Genomic DNA, 19043 nt, shown 5'->3' with positions numbered 1-19043 from the left:
GATATCAGGGGATCGAGGCATAAGCATGAAAGTTTAGCTAAAAGGCGTTGGTGGGGTACACAATCAAATGCTTTTGAAAAATCAAGGTATATGACGTCTGTCTCGAATGAAGAATCTAAGTTTAGGCTAAGGTCGGTAGTCAATTCGAATAGTTGGGTTTCGCATGAGTAACCGGATCGGAAGCCGTGCTGATTTGAAAAAAAGAAAGAGTTAGAATCATGGTGAGATGCGGTTTGTGAATATATAATATGCCCTAATAGTTTGCATGCAATGCAGGTTAAAGAAATTGGACGGTAGTTGGACGGATCATGACGGTAGCCTGCTTTAAAAACTGGAACTACTCGACTTCGTTTTCAGTCGTCCGGAATTAAGCTGGCACCAATAGATTGATCAAACATTATTTGCAAAATTTGACTGGAGATTTCCTTGGTGCATTTCAGTATCTTTAGGCGACAGGGTAAGCAAAAAATCAGAAAAATATCAATTTTTAGTTTTTTCCTAAATATGAAATTACATTCTTTTCTGCATCGTTTGATGTATCACACTTCATCCTGGGCAGTTTATATCAACCTGAAAAGGCTATCTGAAAGCAAAGCGGTCAGCGACACACCCCTTTACCAGCGATGTGTTTTTTCCGTTTTTACTAAAAACTAAAAAAAATTCGAAATGTTACGGAATTTAGCTGCAAGAGAAAGCTCTCTGGCAACCATCCAAGTTCTCTGGCTACCATTCAAGCTCTCTGGCAACCATCCAGAACCAAAACGAGTCCTTCAACAGCGTCGTATGGGAGTGTGCTAAAAAAATGTCTTTGCGGGCCTACAGACAATGAAGATTGCTACATTAGATGCTGTTCTGACCTTCAATGATGGCGCCATCGCAAGAACTGAAGTTCTTGAGGCATGTGGACTAAGTCCGGGCAGCAACACTGTCCGCTGGCTGAAGCAAGTCGATCGGCGTCGAGTTTACTTTGCTGATCGAGCTACGCAGCAAGTGACAAAACAGGCACGAGAAGCTAAACGGCAGGAAAAGAAGCACCAAGCTGACCTAGATGATAACTATGCAGCTGGTGCCTACTGAATAAATGGGTCAAAAGGAGTTGGCTAAGTCGAAATCTTGGGATTGAAGGTTTTGTTTTCTTTAAACTCAGTTTTCTCAAAACAAGATTTTTTGTTACGTCGGTACCATTATTTTCTAAATGACAGCAGATATCAATCTGATTTTTTCTGTGTATACAGTACATATATGTGGCAATTTACTGTAGCAAAATTATCAGCGTGCAAATAATATTGTTTGTTTTAAAATAAAAATATATACAAAATTTGGTCAAAATTAGGGTGTAGAAAGTAAAAAAATCACTAATAATTTCATTTTTCGTATACTAAAATATGTTTGGTACAGCAGCTAGAAGATGAAATTCTGAACAAAAGGACTTAAATATCTTGCTGCTATCTTTATTAGTTGCTGAGAAACTTGTACCACAATATGCCCCAAAATACATGGGAAAGATGGGGCTTACCCTGTCCCTTAACTGGTATATTATCTGGTCCCGGGCCACTTTTGCGACAATTGTCAGAAATTCGGAAACAAGAGTTTCTTGAACGCTTTATGAAAGTCGTATATTCGACCCTGTTTTCTGCTCACATCTCCGTCACCGGGGTGCCGATTATTTTTATGTGAAACATTGACCACTGTAAACGTGTTGACATCAATTTTTGTTCTCAAGCTCCCTGCAGTGTAATTACTACATGGTGTGCCCACTGTATAAGGCGAATGTGTGTCACTGAGCATCAAAAGGAGCAGATAATCTCTCTGACTGTTTACCTACACCAGTTAGTGTAACAACTATTTCGCAGAATTTGTGGCCGCGCACCACCGCAATTATGAATGTTCTGAGTTTTGGTTGCCTGAAAACAGTTGTTTACTGCCCCGCATATGTCATAGCGTACTATTCAAACTTTAGGGATTCAGTGTATGGGTGCAGTGGGAAGTTTCTCAAAGGGTAACACAAATGAGGCTCAGCGTGTAGCCGCCGACTACAACGTGCTTCGTCGTCATCTCCCTTACTTTGAGGCACGTGAGGCCCACTTGCGTGCTTAATTCTTTTTTAGTTGGCATTTTGTTGCCTTGGACACTGCGTACATCTGCATGCAACCGTTTTATCAGCACGCTTAAAAATTTGGTCGCCTTCCACAGGTGCATTGAAGAAATATGGGGCGACTGCGACAAGCTAGGATAATCCGCCGCAAATAGACGTTTTTAATAACCACGAAGAAATACCTGTTGTATATAGAAGCACTGCTTGTTGTATGGGCAACATGAAGCTGTGGTAGAAGACGCGTGTTCTATTAAGAACATTTTTCCTTGCCGTAGGTTTTCGAAACTAGTACCGCAATTTGTGAAGAAGCTTACCTGGACCAAGCTTGCACCCGTGTATTCGATAGAATAAGGAAAATGAGATCACTCAAGAAAACTACCTCACACATTACTGTTGCCTTATTTTTCAGGCTCAACGTCGCCTTCCGTGGCAGACTGAATAAGAAAACTGATGCGCTGGTCTACGAGTCTAGTCTTTCAGGAAGCAATTGGACCAGGACTGCGTACCACGTTGATAACAGTAATAAGCGCTCCCGGGTAACCACCGCCGACTACACACCCACAACAGGCGTCCACATCCTGCGTGCATTGAAGAAGAAGAAGAACATGCAGGTAGGCCACTATAAAACGCCTTGGCGCGCTGAGAAATTACACTGGCTTATTATCTGTCCTCGCTTCGGCGAGCGCGGCTTCGGCTGCTTATCTTTTTTTTTAGTAGTGTCCGCTCCGGCGGACGCAGTTGTTGCTGCGACGCGCGTCTTTTCTTTCCTTTTTCTCTTTCCTGTGATCTTTTAACTCTCCTCTATCTGCACGTGGCAGCGGTGGTGGCTTGGATCGAGCCAGTAGGCAGGCCCGTGCAATTTCCTTTTCATCCTTCTCTCAGTCACAACAACAACAACACAACGAAATTACAAGCACTGGGAGTGCAGCCCGATACTCGCAGCGATCGCTGCACTTTACACGTTTTTTTGGGTCGCAATGGTGAAGGTGAAATGACAGTAAAGGGGCGCAACTACAGAAAATCACGCGCTGAAAGCACACAGCGAATATTACTTGTAATATTAGTAGCGCGTTCTTCGTTTCCCTAGCGGCGGCTCTGCAGTTAAGTGACAGGGCTCGCGTGCTCAAAACCATAAGTGCAAACTCTGGTTTGATACCGCGATCTAATAAGATGCAAAAGTTTGTCCAATTGGCTTTTCTTTACTCCCTGCTATATTTCTACACTGCTTAAGCCTCGCAACAGGAACCCGCATTGTGCCGGTACTATACGCACACGTTCATTGTTACTTGCACTGTGGTGAACAAAAATGACAGAATTTTTACCAAAATTATGTAAAATTAAAAATAATTTATAGGTCCTTCTTTGGAACCTTTCTTCTGTAGCCGAAATTGCTTCGATTTCAGGCTGGTGCGTGGTGACTCTTTGTGAGCTTAATAAAAACATAGTAGGCATTTCAACGCGGCTGCCAAACGAAATGGTTGTTGTGTGGCTTAGAGAGCTCATGATAACAAGCGTCATCTTGACACTGCATATGAGGCCTAGCCAGTCCTGTCCCATATACGGTGTTTAACCTATTTAGATGCTGAAGCAATCTTGTCCAAGAACAAGTCCCGAGTAAACACAATAATATTGATTTAAAACGTGTGTCCAAATCTTTGATTGCGCAAATTGATGTGTTACGAAATATTAATATAAGCTCGGCTAACGCTCAGGTTTATCAAAAGCTTTAATTTGCTGACCTTTTGTATCAATGCACCATTGCAGCTCTTCGCAGCATAAGTAGAGGCATCGCGTACTCAGCGTATCAGGATCAATGCCTTAATCTCAAATGGTTGCTGAAAGGCGTGACGATATTACTGCGATGCGACTAACGAAAAAAGTGCATCGGTGTCTGAGATCGCCAATTTTAGGCTATCAGCTTAATGTCGAACTTTAGAGGATGTTATTAGAAAGCTATCAATATCTAATGATTAAACTAAGCTCTAACATTTTAGTGTGAAAGCATTTTAGGCTATATCGGCGGGGTCGTGTCACCATAACCTGTCCGCAAAACGTGTCCGCAGCATTTGTGACACTCTCAGAAGAGGCATCTTTAAACGAGGGGTCGTAATCGAAGGACGATGATGTGAGGTTGCAGCGCAAAAGCATTATGTCGAGACAATGATTAGTGAATTAATTAGAGCCAAAAATGTTGCAAAAGATTGAAATAGCGCGGAGGACGATATAGTGAGTGGAAGAGAAAACTGCCGTGGACGGTAATATAGTGCAAATTTAGGGAAGGAGCGAATACAAAGTTTGAAATTAGTAGAAATGTGTTTGATGTATGATAACTAATCGAAGAGAAAGTTTCATTGACATCGATCAGTTATTTATTAATTATCAGCAAAAACCATTGGACGGTTGAATAAGCAGGACGGGGATATAGTAAGTGGACTGAAAAGCATCCACGGCACCAAATTTTCAAAACCAAAATCGTTGATCGAGATGAAAGAAAATATAGTAAGAGTAAATAAATTGATATTTAATTAAAGCACAATATATTTACTCTAATTCAGTAGTTAAATTAACAAACAAAAAGAAAATTATAAACAGAGGCAAAGAGAGGCGACGAGTGACAAAAAGGCGTCAATGTTTTCCATTCTCCCAATTTGGGCCGCCGCAGGGCTCTGTAATTTTCTAATGTATAAGGAAGGGGGCGTCAAGGATATCAAAACTACACATCGATAGAGAAACGTGCAGATTGTAACGAACCTCTACCTACAGTGGTCGTACATTATGACAAACCATTTGACTCTGTCGAAGTCTGAACACTCATGCTGGCGTTAAGGAATCAGGTTGTAAAGGGGTGTACGCTAAAGTTTATTGTTTATTGGTCTTTCATTACATATAATGGAGGAGATAAGGCAAAAAGCTGCGTACGCAGCTTGACTAAGGCCTTATCCCCTCAAAGGCAAAACAGCAGTGAACACAGAACGAACACCGATCAGAAACTAGTAACAAGGAATAATGAAGACAACAGTTACAAATGTACAATAGATTAGAGTATCTGCGCAAAAGAAAAACAAATTTCGGTTAGGAGCAAACACAAAATGCAGTGATAGGCCAAGTCGACAATGTACACAATGAAGAAATTATGGGTACGGAAGGAGCATGAGTAGCACAGCCTATTATGACGTGAAGCAATGAAGGCACATAAAAGTGTCTAGCACATCATTTGACATAGAAAACCAACGAAAAAACGGTTAGGTTCTTATTCGCTGAGCATTGAATATAGCGATAAAGACACAAAAGTATGGTACAGCTGCACATTGCTTAAGATATAAAACTAATAAGGACATTACAAAAATAGTGTCGTGAATTATCATGAAGGAAAAAAAAGTTGTTTTAAATGTTTGAGGTGAATGTTAAGAATATCTATATTTTCTTGAAGAAAATTGTTGAGAAGAGATGGTATCTGATATTTTAGAGATTGTGCTGCATAATTAGTTCGATAATGCTCTACTTTCCAGTATAAGGGATTTCGCGTATTATAACCCGTTGGCTCTTTGATTTCCAACTCACCAAGGAGAATATTAAAATAAAGTATAGATTAAAGTACAAAATAAAGAATAAAGAATTGGGGAATTTCTGTGGCCGCTGCAAGCTATGCCTTGTACTCCAGAGACAAAAAAAACATATGCCCGATCAAGAAGCAGCGGGGAGACGCGACCAGTTTTTACTCCCCAGATCATTATTTACTGGAGCCATTCAGAGATTTGCATGCGGAATAGTCTTTCGATAAAATTTGCTAATGGCATTGTTTCGCTAAGTAACTCAGTAGACGAATTAGAAACTGTTGTGTCCACTTATTGCTTTTGTGTGTGTGCGCCCCCGCATCCTCCTCCTGTTTTGGGAAGCAACTCCCTCCCGTGGACGCTTCTCCGCTCCCTCCTTTCTTCGGGCGGCCAGTTCGGCTCCTGCCTCGGTCGACGCTGGTCGCACCCTCATCGGCTTTAAATAAACGAAGTCTTAAAGTACCGTGTGCGTCTTTCGCTGCATTCAACACAGCGACCGGACACGACAGTGGCGACGAGAAAGTGGATTCGACCCGCGCTACGCAACGCTATTGACAAGCCATGGCTACGCGAGGGTTTCCCAATCAGATACCAGAGTTCAACGGCTCATCGTGGTCATCGTGGGTTGGACGCCTTCAGTTCTACTTTGAAGCTAACAACATCACAGACCCAGCCTTGAAGAGGGCCAACCTGCTGACGCTGTGCGGGGAGCAGACCTACGATACTGTCTGCGCCCTTATTCAGCCAAGCACACCAGCGGCAGTGTCTTACGACGACATCGTATCAGCACTGCAAAAGCACTACGACCCAAGGCCATCCGAGGTCTACAGCCGGGCTCGCTTCCAACGACGAGATCAACTGGGAGGAGAAACTGTGAGCGCCTACGTAGCCGCGCTCAAGAAGCTCGCTGCCGACTGCAATTTTGGAACGCTGTCGACAACAGCTACCGGGCAGGAGGGAGACGCAGCTTCTTCTGCTAACACCACCATGCTTCCCTTGGACGTGATGTTACGCGACAGATTTGTGTGCGGACTGAGTGACGAGTCACTGCAGCAGCGCCTGTTCGCTGAGAAGGACCTCACATTCAGCAAAGCTTACGACATCGCCGTTCGAGCGGAGAGCGCCGGTCACCAGCAGAGAGGGATTCGCCGGAACACCGAGCCGGTACACCAGACAAGCAACCAGGTGCGCAAGCCTTCTGTTGTTGTAAAATCGGTCAAAAAGGCACAACGCTGCTGGCGGTGTGACGACCAACACAACCCCCAGGGATGTCGATTCCAGTCAGCCACGTGTAATTTTTGCCACAAGCGAGGGCATATCGAAAGAGCATGCATTACGAAACGGAGACTTGCCAAGATAAAGTCACCTTCCCAGCCTAATCACAGCGTCAACGCCTCAGAGAATACGCCGCTATCTGATCTCCATGGAACAACATCAGCAACACCATCTGTGTTGTACGACCTGAACACCATGAATCTCGGCACGCGACCGAAGATTTTTACAGAAGTAAGCGTACATCACCAGCTGATTAAGTTCGAGGTGGACTCCGGCGCAGCCTGTACTCTGATCAGTGAGGACACGTTCCGAACTTCATGGCCATCTGACGCACCCGCCCTGCAACAAGACGACACGCACCTGCGAACGTGGTCAGGACAGAATCTGCCACTATTGGGCTCTGCCAACGTGCAGGTTAACTACAACGGCCAGACCCATACGCTACCTCTGCTTGTTGTGAAGGGCACAGGATCAAGCCTTCTAGGGAGAAACTGGTTTTCTCCACTAGGCGTGATGATATGCGGCATACACCAGACGCCGAGCCAGAACATGGTTGAGCAACTGCAAGAGAAATACGAAAGAGTATTCTCGGAAGAGATTCCAGGAAACGAAGGGCCCCCGGTCACACTGGAGTTGTTGGACAACGCGCAACCCAAATTTCTGAAGGCCAGGCCGGTGCCGTTTGCTCTCCGAGATTCAGTTGAAAAAGAGTTGGACAAACTGGAGCAGCAAGGTGTCATCGAGCCGACGCAGCATTCAGAATGGGCCACACCACTTGTCGTAGTTCGCAAGAAGAACGGAACCATACGCCTCTGCGGAGACTACCGGAGCAGCGTCAATCTTGCGACTAAAGCGTCCTCTTACCCGCTACCGACACCTGAAGAAGTATTCAGTGTACTACGTGGCGCAAGAGTCTTCAGCACATTGGACCTCACCCAGGCGTATCAGCAGCTGAAGGTGAGCGAGTCAACTGCTGAATTATTGGCAATTAACACACTGAAAGGCTTGTACAAAGTCAAGCGACTGCCTTTTGGCGTAGCTGCAGCCCCGGCCATATTTCAAAAATTCATGGAGACAGTGCTTCAGGGCATCCCAGGAGTTTGTGTCTACCTTGACGATGTCATCATCAGGGGCACTTCCACTGAAGAGCATGCAGTGCGCCTAGAGCTCGTTCTCGAAAGGCTATCAAACGCAAATTTGCGCATAAGCAAAGTGAAATGCTGTTTTGCGGTGCCAGAGGTGCAATTTCTGGGACACCGAATTGATGCGGAAGGCATTCACCCTACCGAGGACAAAGTGCGAGCGATCACAGAAGCACGAGCTCCAACAAACAAGCAGGAGCTACAGGCTTTTCTCGGACTCTTGACGTTCTACGACCGGTTCTTGGAACAAAGAGCTACCGTGGCCAACGACTTATACCAACTCCTTCGGAAAGATGTGACATGGACATGGTCGCCACGCCATCAGCAGTCATTCGATGCCCTGAAAGACCTGATTCGAAGATGTACAGTCCTCCGCCACTACGACGAAAGGAAGCCTCTGCTTTTGGCTTGCGACGCATCACCGTACGGAGTCGGCGCGGTTCTATCGCAAACTGACGAGCAAGGAAGGGAAGCTCCCATCGCCTTCGCCTCACGTACGTTGTCGCAAGCAGAACGCAACTACGCGCAACTTGACAAAGAAGGGCTAGCCATCGTCTACGCGGCGACACATTTTCACCAGTACATTGCCGGCCGGAAGGTGACCTTTATAACCGATCACCGACCGCTATTGGGCATTCTGGGACCACAAAGGCCTATGCCACCAACTTTGTCTCCGCGAATGACACGTTGGTGCATCAAACTCTCAGCGTACGACTACGCTCTGGTCTACCGCAATGGGAGTAAACATCAAAACGCCGATGCGCTAAGCCGTCTGCCACTAGACGCAACTGTTGACGAACCATTTCCACCAGGAGACGTTCTGATGTTCGAAGCACTGCCAGAACCTCCGCTTACAGCAGGCACAGTTGCAGCATCTACGCAGAAGTGCGCAGCTCTCCGGCTAGTTTACACAGCTGTTCAACAAGGCAACGTGCATAAACTCAAAGGGGACAACTTCGACGCTTACCGCAGGCGAGCTACAGAGTTGAGCACCCATCGCGGCTGCATCATATTTGGGTCCCGAGTTGTGATGCCGAGAGAACTACGCGCACAAGCTATGTCTCTCATCCACGCCGGACATCGGGGCATCGTTGCAATGAAAAAGTGTGCCAGAAGCTACATGTGGTGGCCTGGCATTGACAACGACATCGAAACAGTGGTGCGAGAATGCAAGCCTTGCCAGAGCAGCCGGAGCGCCCCGCCGAAAGCTCCTGTCCCAGAATGGGAAAAGCCAGACACACCATGGCACACACTGCACATTGATTTTGCAGGACCAATTGAGGGCTGCACTTTCCTTGTGGTCGTAGATGCCTACACAAAGTGGCTTGAGATAAGGCAAATGGGACAGACGACTTCGGCAGCAGTCATTGACAACCTCCGATCACTATTTGCAACGTTCGGCCTGCCACGCAAGGTAGTATCTGACAACGGAACACCGTTTGTGTCTGCGGAGATCCTCAAGTTTTATCGCGACAACGGGATCTCATCAGTTACATCGGCCCCCTACCACCCAGCGACAAACGGACAAGCCGAGCGCTACGTAGCCGAGCTAAAACGCGCCCTTGAAAGAGATCAGACAGGCTCGCTGCAGCGCCGCCTTGCGCGCTTTCTCTTCAAGCAGCACACGACGGTTCAGAGCACAACAGGCGAGACCCCCTCGAAAATGATGTTCGAGCGTGAAATGCGAATCCAGCTCACAGCCATCCTCCCCGAGCCAAAGGCAGAGACGTTCCGGGAAGAAAAAGCAATTCCGCGCTGCGGCACGCTTAATGAGGGGCAGCGCGTCCTCGCCCGACAGTTTCTGAAAAAGCCACGCTGGGAGGAAGCTACAATTGTCAGACGCATAGGCCTGCGCTCTTGGCTCGTCAACATACATGGCACAGTAGCACGCCGACATCTCAACCAGCTGCGTAGATTTACGACGCCGTCTGAGAGCTGTCCGCCAGCGGAGAGAACACGTGCACCATCTTCCCACATAGCCTGGCACCTCTTCCCGGAAGAAGAGACTTCGCCCAGGACAGACCTAGGAGACACAGCGAACAACAGCCAGCCTACAAGTGTTTCTCCCCCGAGCGCACAAAGCCAGCGCGCCTCCACGCGTGAGCGCCGACCCCCTGCACGATACCAGGCAACTTTCTAAGGGGGAAGGAAGTGTTGTGTCCACTTATTGCTTTTGTGTGTGTGCGCCCCCGCATCCTCCTCCTGTTTTGGGAAGCCACTCCCTCCCGTGGACGCTTCTCCGCTCCCTCCTTTCTTCGGGCGGCCAGTTCGGCTCCTGCCTCGGTCGACGCTGGTCGCACCCTCATCGGCTTTAAATAAACGAAGTCTTAAAGTACCGTGTGCGTCTTTCGCTGCATTCAACACAGCGACCGGACACGACAGAAACCAAGATATAGGACCAAGAAAGGCAAATCAGAGTGGTGGGTATAATCATTTATATTAAAAACTCTAAATTAATACTCAATAGTTCCGAGACGGCCCAACAGTATACGATAGACCACGGAGCATTGCATTTGAGTGAAAATATCTACTTGGAGAAGGTAGGAATCAGTGACATGTAACAGGGCAGTATAATACGTTGGGGCTTAAGAATGGTGCAGTGTATTTGGCTGGTACTCTAGGTTAAGAACAGAAGCTCAGCTGTACCCTTCACAATAAAAGGTGCAACACAAGGATGTTGCCAGTGTACCATTATTGTGCTAAAACTTCGAGGAAAACGAAGAGGGTAGAAAGATAGCTGAGAACGGCACGTCGAGCATTGAAAATAATAAGCGAGCATAGTGGGCCCATGAACAAGTACGAGTTAACGGTATCCTTGTTCAGAAAAAGAAAAGTAAAGAAATGAGCTTCGGCCGGACACCTCATCCTGGAGGAAGATCACTGACGATGTCTTGAATTAATGGAATATTTTCTAAGAGAAGGCAAGCGTAGCAGGCGACTGCAGAAAGCCATGTATGTGGATGAGCCTCTGAAGTTCGTGGTTTTAACTGGTACAGTTCAGCGGATGTAGTTCAGTTACTAGGAACCGTTGCATGCACTGGAAGTTTTTTAAATCCCGTGCCTAAGTCAAAACACAATTGTTATTTATTGATACGCTAAACATTCTTAACAGATGAGTGATTTAAAATCCTGCATATATATTCAGCGTAGCTAGATGCCTCTTTCCAGTCTGTGTATAAACGTGAATGAATACTTGTACAATTTCCTGGGTAAGTCTGCAGAAGACAAGGACGGAAGGAAGGAACTGGCTGTTAAAGCTCTACGCTATTGAACTTTTTTGTTCATTTCGTTCCTTTTTTCAAATGGACACTAGCTTTAAATGTAAAGGGGGAAAGCAGATGGTAAAGATCAGGCAAAAGCAGATATGTTGACGGACGCAGGAGAGGTCATGCTAGAAAAGTAGCCATCCTCTATGCGCATTGCTTTATTACCTAGAGCATGTGGCAATCTAGGATAAACGCTAGCATCAAGTGAATCGGTAGGGAACAAGGCTTCTCAATCTGAAAAAATACTGAGCAATCTGCTGGGTCTTGGTTGCCTCCACGGTGATTACTAAGGCAGTCTCTAATCGAATTATGACAATTTTAGGCTTCAGTGAACCAAACAACCAGGCAGGTTTTCGCCTGCAGGTGATCCCCTTACCATCGAAAAAATTGATAGGTAGTGCAGCCTGCGAATGCAAGAAATCCCAGACCGGTTATGCTTATTTTTTTTTTAATCTGCGCGGCAAACCAAGAAGCATGTTGAACATTGGGGGAAAAAATTGACTGCAAAAGGAACAATTGTTGGGCCATGTGGTGTATAATACTGGAACGAAACAGCCGAAGACACGGCACTACAGAAAGAAAGAACACACACACAGCGCTCATTTACAATTGGGTGTATTTCATGAGAGAAAGTACTAAATACAGAAAGCATGCATTAAATACAAAAATTGTTGCGTACTCTTACGAAAATATTCATGGTAATGGACCAATATTCTGATGTGTAGGAAAATCTTTCTTTTACAGTGTTTCCATGGCTGGCATCAAGCACTTAAGACTGCCGTAGAAAACCAATTGCAAATGCTTTTGAAGACTAAAAATTTTAATAACAACAGAATGACTAACCAACCATCAGCAGCTTATTCTACCCATGTAGTGCTCAGTATAAGTGATCACAGCTGTCTTTTAGCGGAAATGAACTTTCAGTATTTTAAACTTGAATAACTGTGGCAATCGGCGCATTTACAGTTATCGAAAAGCAAATTTCCTCGAGATAGCCCGGGCACTTGAATCCTGCGTCGATGTGAACAAAACATTGTCTGATTCAATCCGCGGTGATGAACTGTGGCGCACACTGAAAGACAAATATTTTTTATTTCCGTGAGCAATATGTGCCGTCATGGGTGATGAAATGTCGCAGCAAAAGCAAGCCATGGTTTACAAAAGCAGTGCGCAGAGTCGTTGAAAATAGGCAACAACTATATGCGCGCTTCAAAAGAAATCCGTCGTAAGATAACATGCATCAGTTTAAAAAATACTTAGGTCAAAGAGGCTAAATTTACCTACTTTCAGTCTTTCGACGTGCGTATCCAAGGTCGCCGTAAAGAATTTTGACAGTACATTAAAAGAAACAACAGAAAAGATCAATTGTCTATCACACCACTCGATCACAACGGAAGTATCGTTCATGATAATCTGGAGAAAGCCAAGTGCTTTAACACGTTTTTCAGCTCACTGTATTCTGCTGAGGAAGCAATAGTCCTGTCGATTTTCGCCCGGTCTTGAACTGTACCAAACCTATAAAGAAAATTGAATTTGATCAGAGAGGAATTGTGTCGATCTTAGAACGCTTAAACGATAACAGTGCCACCTGTCCGGACGGCTTACTCACGCTCCTGCTCTCTTCTTGCGCTTTTGCGCTGTAAAGGTACCTTCAAATTCTTTTCACAAAGTCGTTACAGGACGGCTCTTCGCCTGAGGATTGCAGGCTTGCTAATATTGTACCTATACATAAATAGCGACCTAGGAATGTTGTTTCAAATTATCGATGATGTCCTTGACCAGTGTATTATGTAAAATTTTAGCGCACGTGTTCTATACTTTTATTGTGAGTCATCGTAGTATACATTCATTATTAAATACTCATCAGTATTGTTTTCGCAGTGATTACTCGTGTGTCACCCAGCTTACCGAATTGGTACTTGACCTGTCAAGTGCTTTGAATAAGGGATATTCTGTCGACTGCATATTTCTAGATTTTAGGAATGCCACTGACGTTCTATCACACTCATTATTGATACAAAAATTATACTGGCACAACGTAAGTGAGAACGTTATTATATGGATAAAGGAATAGTTGAGCTTCAGGCTTCAATGGTTTGTTGTCAACGGGAAACAGTCGCATGAGGTGGTTGTAACATCCGGGGTGCTTCAGGGATCCGTCTTGGGCCCATTACTGTTCATAATTTAGATGAATGACATCTTTTAAGGTATTTCTTCATACATGCGTCTCTTTGCGTATGATTCTGTATTGTATAGAATTATTAACGATCGAAGTGACTGCGATGCATTACAACAGGATTTGTGTAAAGTAGCCCAGTGGTGTGAGAACTGGGGAATGCATGTTAATTTACAAAAATGTCTGCATATGTGTTCCACTAAAAAGAAGGTTCCCCATAATTTCACATATAACATAAGTAATAGCACACTGCTTTCAGTGTTGGAATTTAAATATCTTCGTGTATGTTTAACCAGTTAAATGTCTTGGCACCGTCACGTGGATTTCGTTACTGCCAAAGCCTGTCGGGTTTTGGGCTTTCTGCGACGTAACGCTAAACTTTTCCCTTTAAAGACTAAAGAACTGCTGTATAATACAAATGTTAGAACCACACTTGATTTGGCTTATGGGGTTTAACGTCCCAAAGCGACTCAGGCTATGAGAGACGCCGTAGTGAAGGGCTCCGGAAATTTCGACCACCTGGGGTTCTTTAACGTGCACTGACATCGCACAGTACACGGGCCTCTAGAATTTCTCCTCCAAAGAAATTCTGCCGCCGCGGCTGGGATCGAACCCGCGTCTTTCGGGTCAAGAGCCGAGCACCATAACCACTGAGCCACCGCGGCGGCAGAACCATACTTGAGTATGATTGCACAGTAAAGGAACCGAAATCCTTTCTTGAGATTGAAAAGCTATAAAGAGTTCAGAATTTGGCCGTTCGTTTTGTTTTCAGTAACTATGGGTGATATGTTACGACCAAGAAAAAAGTTTTGGGTTAGGACACACTTCAAAAACGTAGGAAAGTTCGGCGTTTAAAATTATTTCATAATATATTTCATTCAAGAACTGGAATAGACAGAACCAAATATATAGTCAAGCCTGATTATGTGTATTTACGGAGAGATCACTCACTTAAAGTTAAAGAATAGAGATGCCGGACTGACCTTTTCAAAATGACTTTTTTCCCCAAAACGATTTCGGAATGGAACAAGCTGCCTGAGGAAGTAGTGTCCATATTATCAAGTTATTCATTTTCTTACATGCTGTGACATTTTGTATTTTTAATTATTCCGTGTTGTTTCTATCTCAATGTTCTCTCTTTTTTTTTTAACCACCTGCACGCGGTGACATTACTATACTTTTTTTCGTTTTCAACCCCCCCAATGTAATGCCAGACATAGCGCTGTGGGTATGATGAAAATAAATAAATAAATAAATAAATAAATAAATGAATGCCTGTCCACGGGAGTCTTCAGTATATATATAGACTGTTTTAGTGGAATTTTGCAATATATTAAAAAATTCGTTTCATAAACTAGTTCCTGTTCAAAACTGGATTTATCCGGGATTGTTGCGTATGAGAGGAGGAATAACCGCGAACTTGACAGGACTGCAGAACGAGAAGAACCGCTCGTCCTGTCCTCTTCTCGTTCTTCAGTCCTATCAAGTTTGCGGTTATTCCTCCTCTCCAACATGTCAGACCAACTGGCCCAAAGCTTCCCCTTGTTGTGTATGACTACTCTACAGGTAATTACACAAAGCAAAAGGGATCGGAATATTTTGTCAGTGAAGAATACGGCACCAGTGTAGTGGCAAAGAAGGTAGTTCTGGAAAGCTGCGAGGGATTACAAAGACAGAGCAGACAAAGTTCCTGTTGTCTTGGATAGGTTAAGCGCTATCGTTGAGCTGTTTTATTGAGGTGATGGATAGAACTGTACAATGCCAGTGGAAACTATGGTCAGTACTATTAACTTTCCAAAAAAATAAAATTAATGAATAACATTAAGGTGACGACCTTCCCACCAGAAGCACCGATAATATTTGCCCTCATGAAAGCTCGCAGCGTTCTAAGCAAACGTGACATCTTAGAATTCTTACTTATGGTTAGAAAACCAGGTTTAACGTCCGCGACAAAAACATGCTTTATGACGCATGTCAAAATTTAATCTGCATCCGGAAATTGAAGTCGTAGAGACTATCTTTCGAGACATATTCGCGACTTCTTGCGTCAGGACAGGCTGTGTTTAACGCGGCCACTGAAGTTATCAGGGCCTCATGCTTGCCGTTGTATTGTAACCGTCATATTGTCACGGAACCAAGGAACGGAACACCTTTCACCAGCAGCGTTTACAGAAAAGCTCTTGGAGCGCGTGGGTCAGCCTTCACCGCCTTATCTTTTTGACGCTACCTGGGGCCACCTGATGGCATTATTATCCCCTCCTGAAACAAACAAAAAAATAAAAAACCATTAGGCCGCTACGAGCTAATCAGAGGGGGGTAACTCAACAACAAACAAAGGTGTAAAATGACAGAAGGAAACGGCTCTGTGCGAGAGAAGAAAAGAAAAACAACTGTGGAAGCGCATACTTAGTACCTGCAGGACTTCAGGCTGGGTTCGACGGCGCGAACTCTGCACAGAAGAGTCTGCCAGGACTTCATGGCTAATCTGTGATGCTGCTCCACACTCTGTAGGGTCGAAAGTAGCGGCATAGTAATTTTTCCAACAAGCCAGGGTGACGTGCAGGGGTCCACACAGACACTTGGTCGTCGGGTGGACACTTAGCGTTTCGGTGTCGCTGGTTATAGCGGCGTGCACCGGTCCCTGTTGCCTCCTGACGGGCATGAGTGCGAGTTGGCGGGTGTCCTCCGTGTTTTCGACAAATTCCTCGGCGTGTTTCGTGTGCGCCCGGTCATCGGCAGTGCATGGAAACATAGCATCCATCATTTTGTTCACATCACCCACACTAACAAGATGAAATGGTGCGAAGTGAGCTGTTTCTCGTACGGTCGTTTTGTACGCGAAAGTCACGTATAGGACGATCTCGTTCCAAGCGTTATGCTGGACGTCTACGTACATTGCGAGCATATCCGTTATAGAATTGTTGAGTCGCTTGGTGAGGCCATTAGGCTACGGGTGGTAGGCAATAGTAGCCTTGCGATGGCTGGCGGGACTCAACTTCAATACTTTGTTCATGAGCAGCGCTGTGAAAGCCGTTCCTCAATAGGGAATTACTTAGGACGGGGCGCCGTTTTGTAAAACAATGTCGTGCATGAAGCACTAGGGCTTTTAGGCGATGTGCCACGCGGCACCATCTTAGTTTCTGCACAGCGTGTCAGGTAGTCTGTCACGAAAATTATTCACTTATTGCCGTCCGGTGATACAGGCAATGGGCTCAGAATATCCATGCCGACTTGGCCAAAGGGTGTCCGAGGTGGTGCAGCTGGTTGGAGAAACCCGCGGGCTTAAGTTGAGGTGACTTGCGGCGCTGGCATTCACAACTTTGGAAGTAGCGGCGCATGGTGGCCGCAAGTTTTGGCCAATAATAGGCCTCGCATGCTCCAGCAAGGGTGCGTGTAAATCCCATGTGACCAGAGGTGGGCTCGCCGTGATAGGCAAAAAGGATGTCGGCACGGAGGTCTGTCGGCACGACGAGAAGGTGGGTGTGGTCACTGTGGCTCAAGTTTTTCTTGAACCGGATGCCAGTGATTAACGACAAATCGTAAGTTCATGTCAGCTCGCTGCCTCGCCATTGCGTCGGAATCGCTAACCACTGCTCAGAAACGACTGTCATCCTCTGTGCTATCAGCTAGCTCGACCGGTGCGCGGGAGAGCGTGTCGCCATCTTCGTGCTTGCATGGAGATTTATACGCAATTGTTTAACAATATTCTCGGAGGCGGAGGCTCCACCTTGCCAGGCGGCCTGATGGATCGCGTAGATTGGCCAGCAAGCACAAGCAGTGGTGGACTGTCAAGACTTTGAAATGGTGGCCGCGCAGGTAAGGTCGAAACTTCATCGGGCCCCACACAATCGCGAGTAACTTCTTTTTTTGAGGAAGAGTAGTTAATTTCGGCGTGAGACAGAACACAACTCGCATATGCAAAAACGCGTTCCACGCCATGTTGAGGCTGGACTAGGAGAGAACCCAAACCGATGTTGCTGGCGTCGGTGTGGATCTCGGCGGCAACCTCCTTGCCAACGTGAGCAAGAACAGGGCTTGTGTGCAGGCGTCCGCCTAGCTGTGTGAAAGCCGCCTGTTAGTCGGTAGTCCACACGAACGGCGTATCGTCACGCGTCAAACCGGTCAGGGATTCGGCAATCGGGGAGAGGTCGGTGATAAAGCGACAATAGTAGGCGCACAGACCAAGAAAACGCTTCAGCGTTTTCTTTGTGGTGGAAACCGCAAAATAAGCTACGGCGGCATTTGTGTTGGGATCGGGTTGGACCCTGTCGGCGATCACAACATGGCCGAAAAACGAGTTGTTCGTTGTTTAAGTGGTGTATTTCGGGATGAGCGTTAAAATGGCCTTCCACAGAGCATTTAATACAATCTGCGGGCGTTCAAGATGTTGTTCAAAGGTTTTAGAGAGCGTGACCACGTAATCCAGGTAAACTAAACACGAATGCCATATGAGGCCAGGGAGGTCTGTATCCAAGATTCCCTGAAACGTCGCCGGCGCTGAACAGTGATCGAAGGGGAACTCTTTAAATTCATTTACCCCATCGGGTGTAATGAAGGCAGTTTTTTCTCGTCCCGTTCATCAACCTCACTCTGCTTGTACCCGCTGTTTAAATCAATCGAGAAAAAATAATTGGCGATGCAAAGTTGGGCGAGCGAGTCGTCTATGCTGGGTAGTGGGTATACATCCTTATTATGGTTTTAAATTTCCTGTCATCGATGCAAAAGTGCAGAATTCCACCCTTCTTCTTAAACACAATGGCAGGCGACGACTACAAACTCTGAGATGGCTCAACAAATCCGTCATTGAGCACCTCCTTGATATATGTTTGGATAGCCTCACGTTCTTTAGGCGAAATACGGTACAGCTGTTGTCGTCTTGCGCGGGCATCATCGCACGTGATGATGCGGTGCTTCGTAATGGCTGTCCTTTGAACTTTCCAAGACGCGAAGCAGGCAGAGTATGATGTAGTAAAGTACGTAGAGCGCGGTGTTGAACCTGTGACAGGCCTGAGCTGATGTCGATGCGATAGAGAGACATGTTCTGCGATCCCACGGCTGCTCACGTAAAGCATTAAGAAACGTCATCTAATTGGTCGGCGAACGCGATCACTGTGGCGCGGAAGAGGTGGCAAGGTTCGCGTGTGAAATTGGTAACCAGTAGGTGGGACCTACCATTACGTAGGTGGACGAGCATTCCGTCCTCGTCCTCATCGGTCCTGATGTTCAAAAGCTGTGGTCGTCGATGCCAACACGTTCCTGCCAGTCAATGTCTCCGTCGTTATGGGGAAATGTATCGTGTCGAGTTCCAGCGACCCCGCCCCCGGAGGTCGCTGTCGCTAGTTTTCCCGGCGAGGGCTCCGTGACCGTCCTTCGGCAAGTCGTGAGAAGTGTTGGCTTGCCGGTGATGGCGACAATCCCTTAGGTGACGGTGTTTTAAGGCGAAAGCCTGCAATTCCTCATACTGTCGTCAGAAAGCTGTGTTATCAAGTGTTACCGCTATTCGGCGTCATCACTTTAAGAAAAAAAACCTGTGCA

General features: G+C 45.9%; 1 protein-coding gene across 1 annotated transcript in view; it reads left to right on the top strand.

Annotated features, from left to right (window-relative positions):
- The window catches only part of LOC149337265 (uncharacterized), a 95246-nt gene that overhangs the window by 42626 nt on the left and 33577 nt on the right, over nt 1-19043 (top strand). Inside the window, exon 3 of the mRNA XM_089554850.1 lies at nt 2505-2706. Coding sequence (XP_089410976.1) covers nt 2505-2706 — 202 coding nt within the window. The remainder of the gene's footprint in view (nt 1-2504; nt 2707-19043) is intronic.

The sequence above is a fragment of the Amblyomma mixtum genome, chromosome 7 (genome assembly GCF_055824585.1).
Source record: "Amblyomma mixtum isolate Tamu chromosome 7, ASM5582458v1, whole genome shotgun sequence".
In the NCBI taxonomy this organism is placed as follows: Eukaryota; Metazoa; Arthropoda; class Arachnida; order Ixodida; family Ixodidae; genus Amblyomma; species Amblyomma mixtum.
Note: the sequence above shows the minus strand (reverse complement) of the source record. Positions and strands in the feature narration are given on the sequence as shown.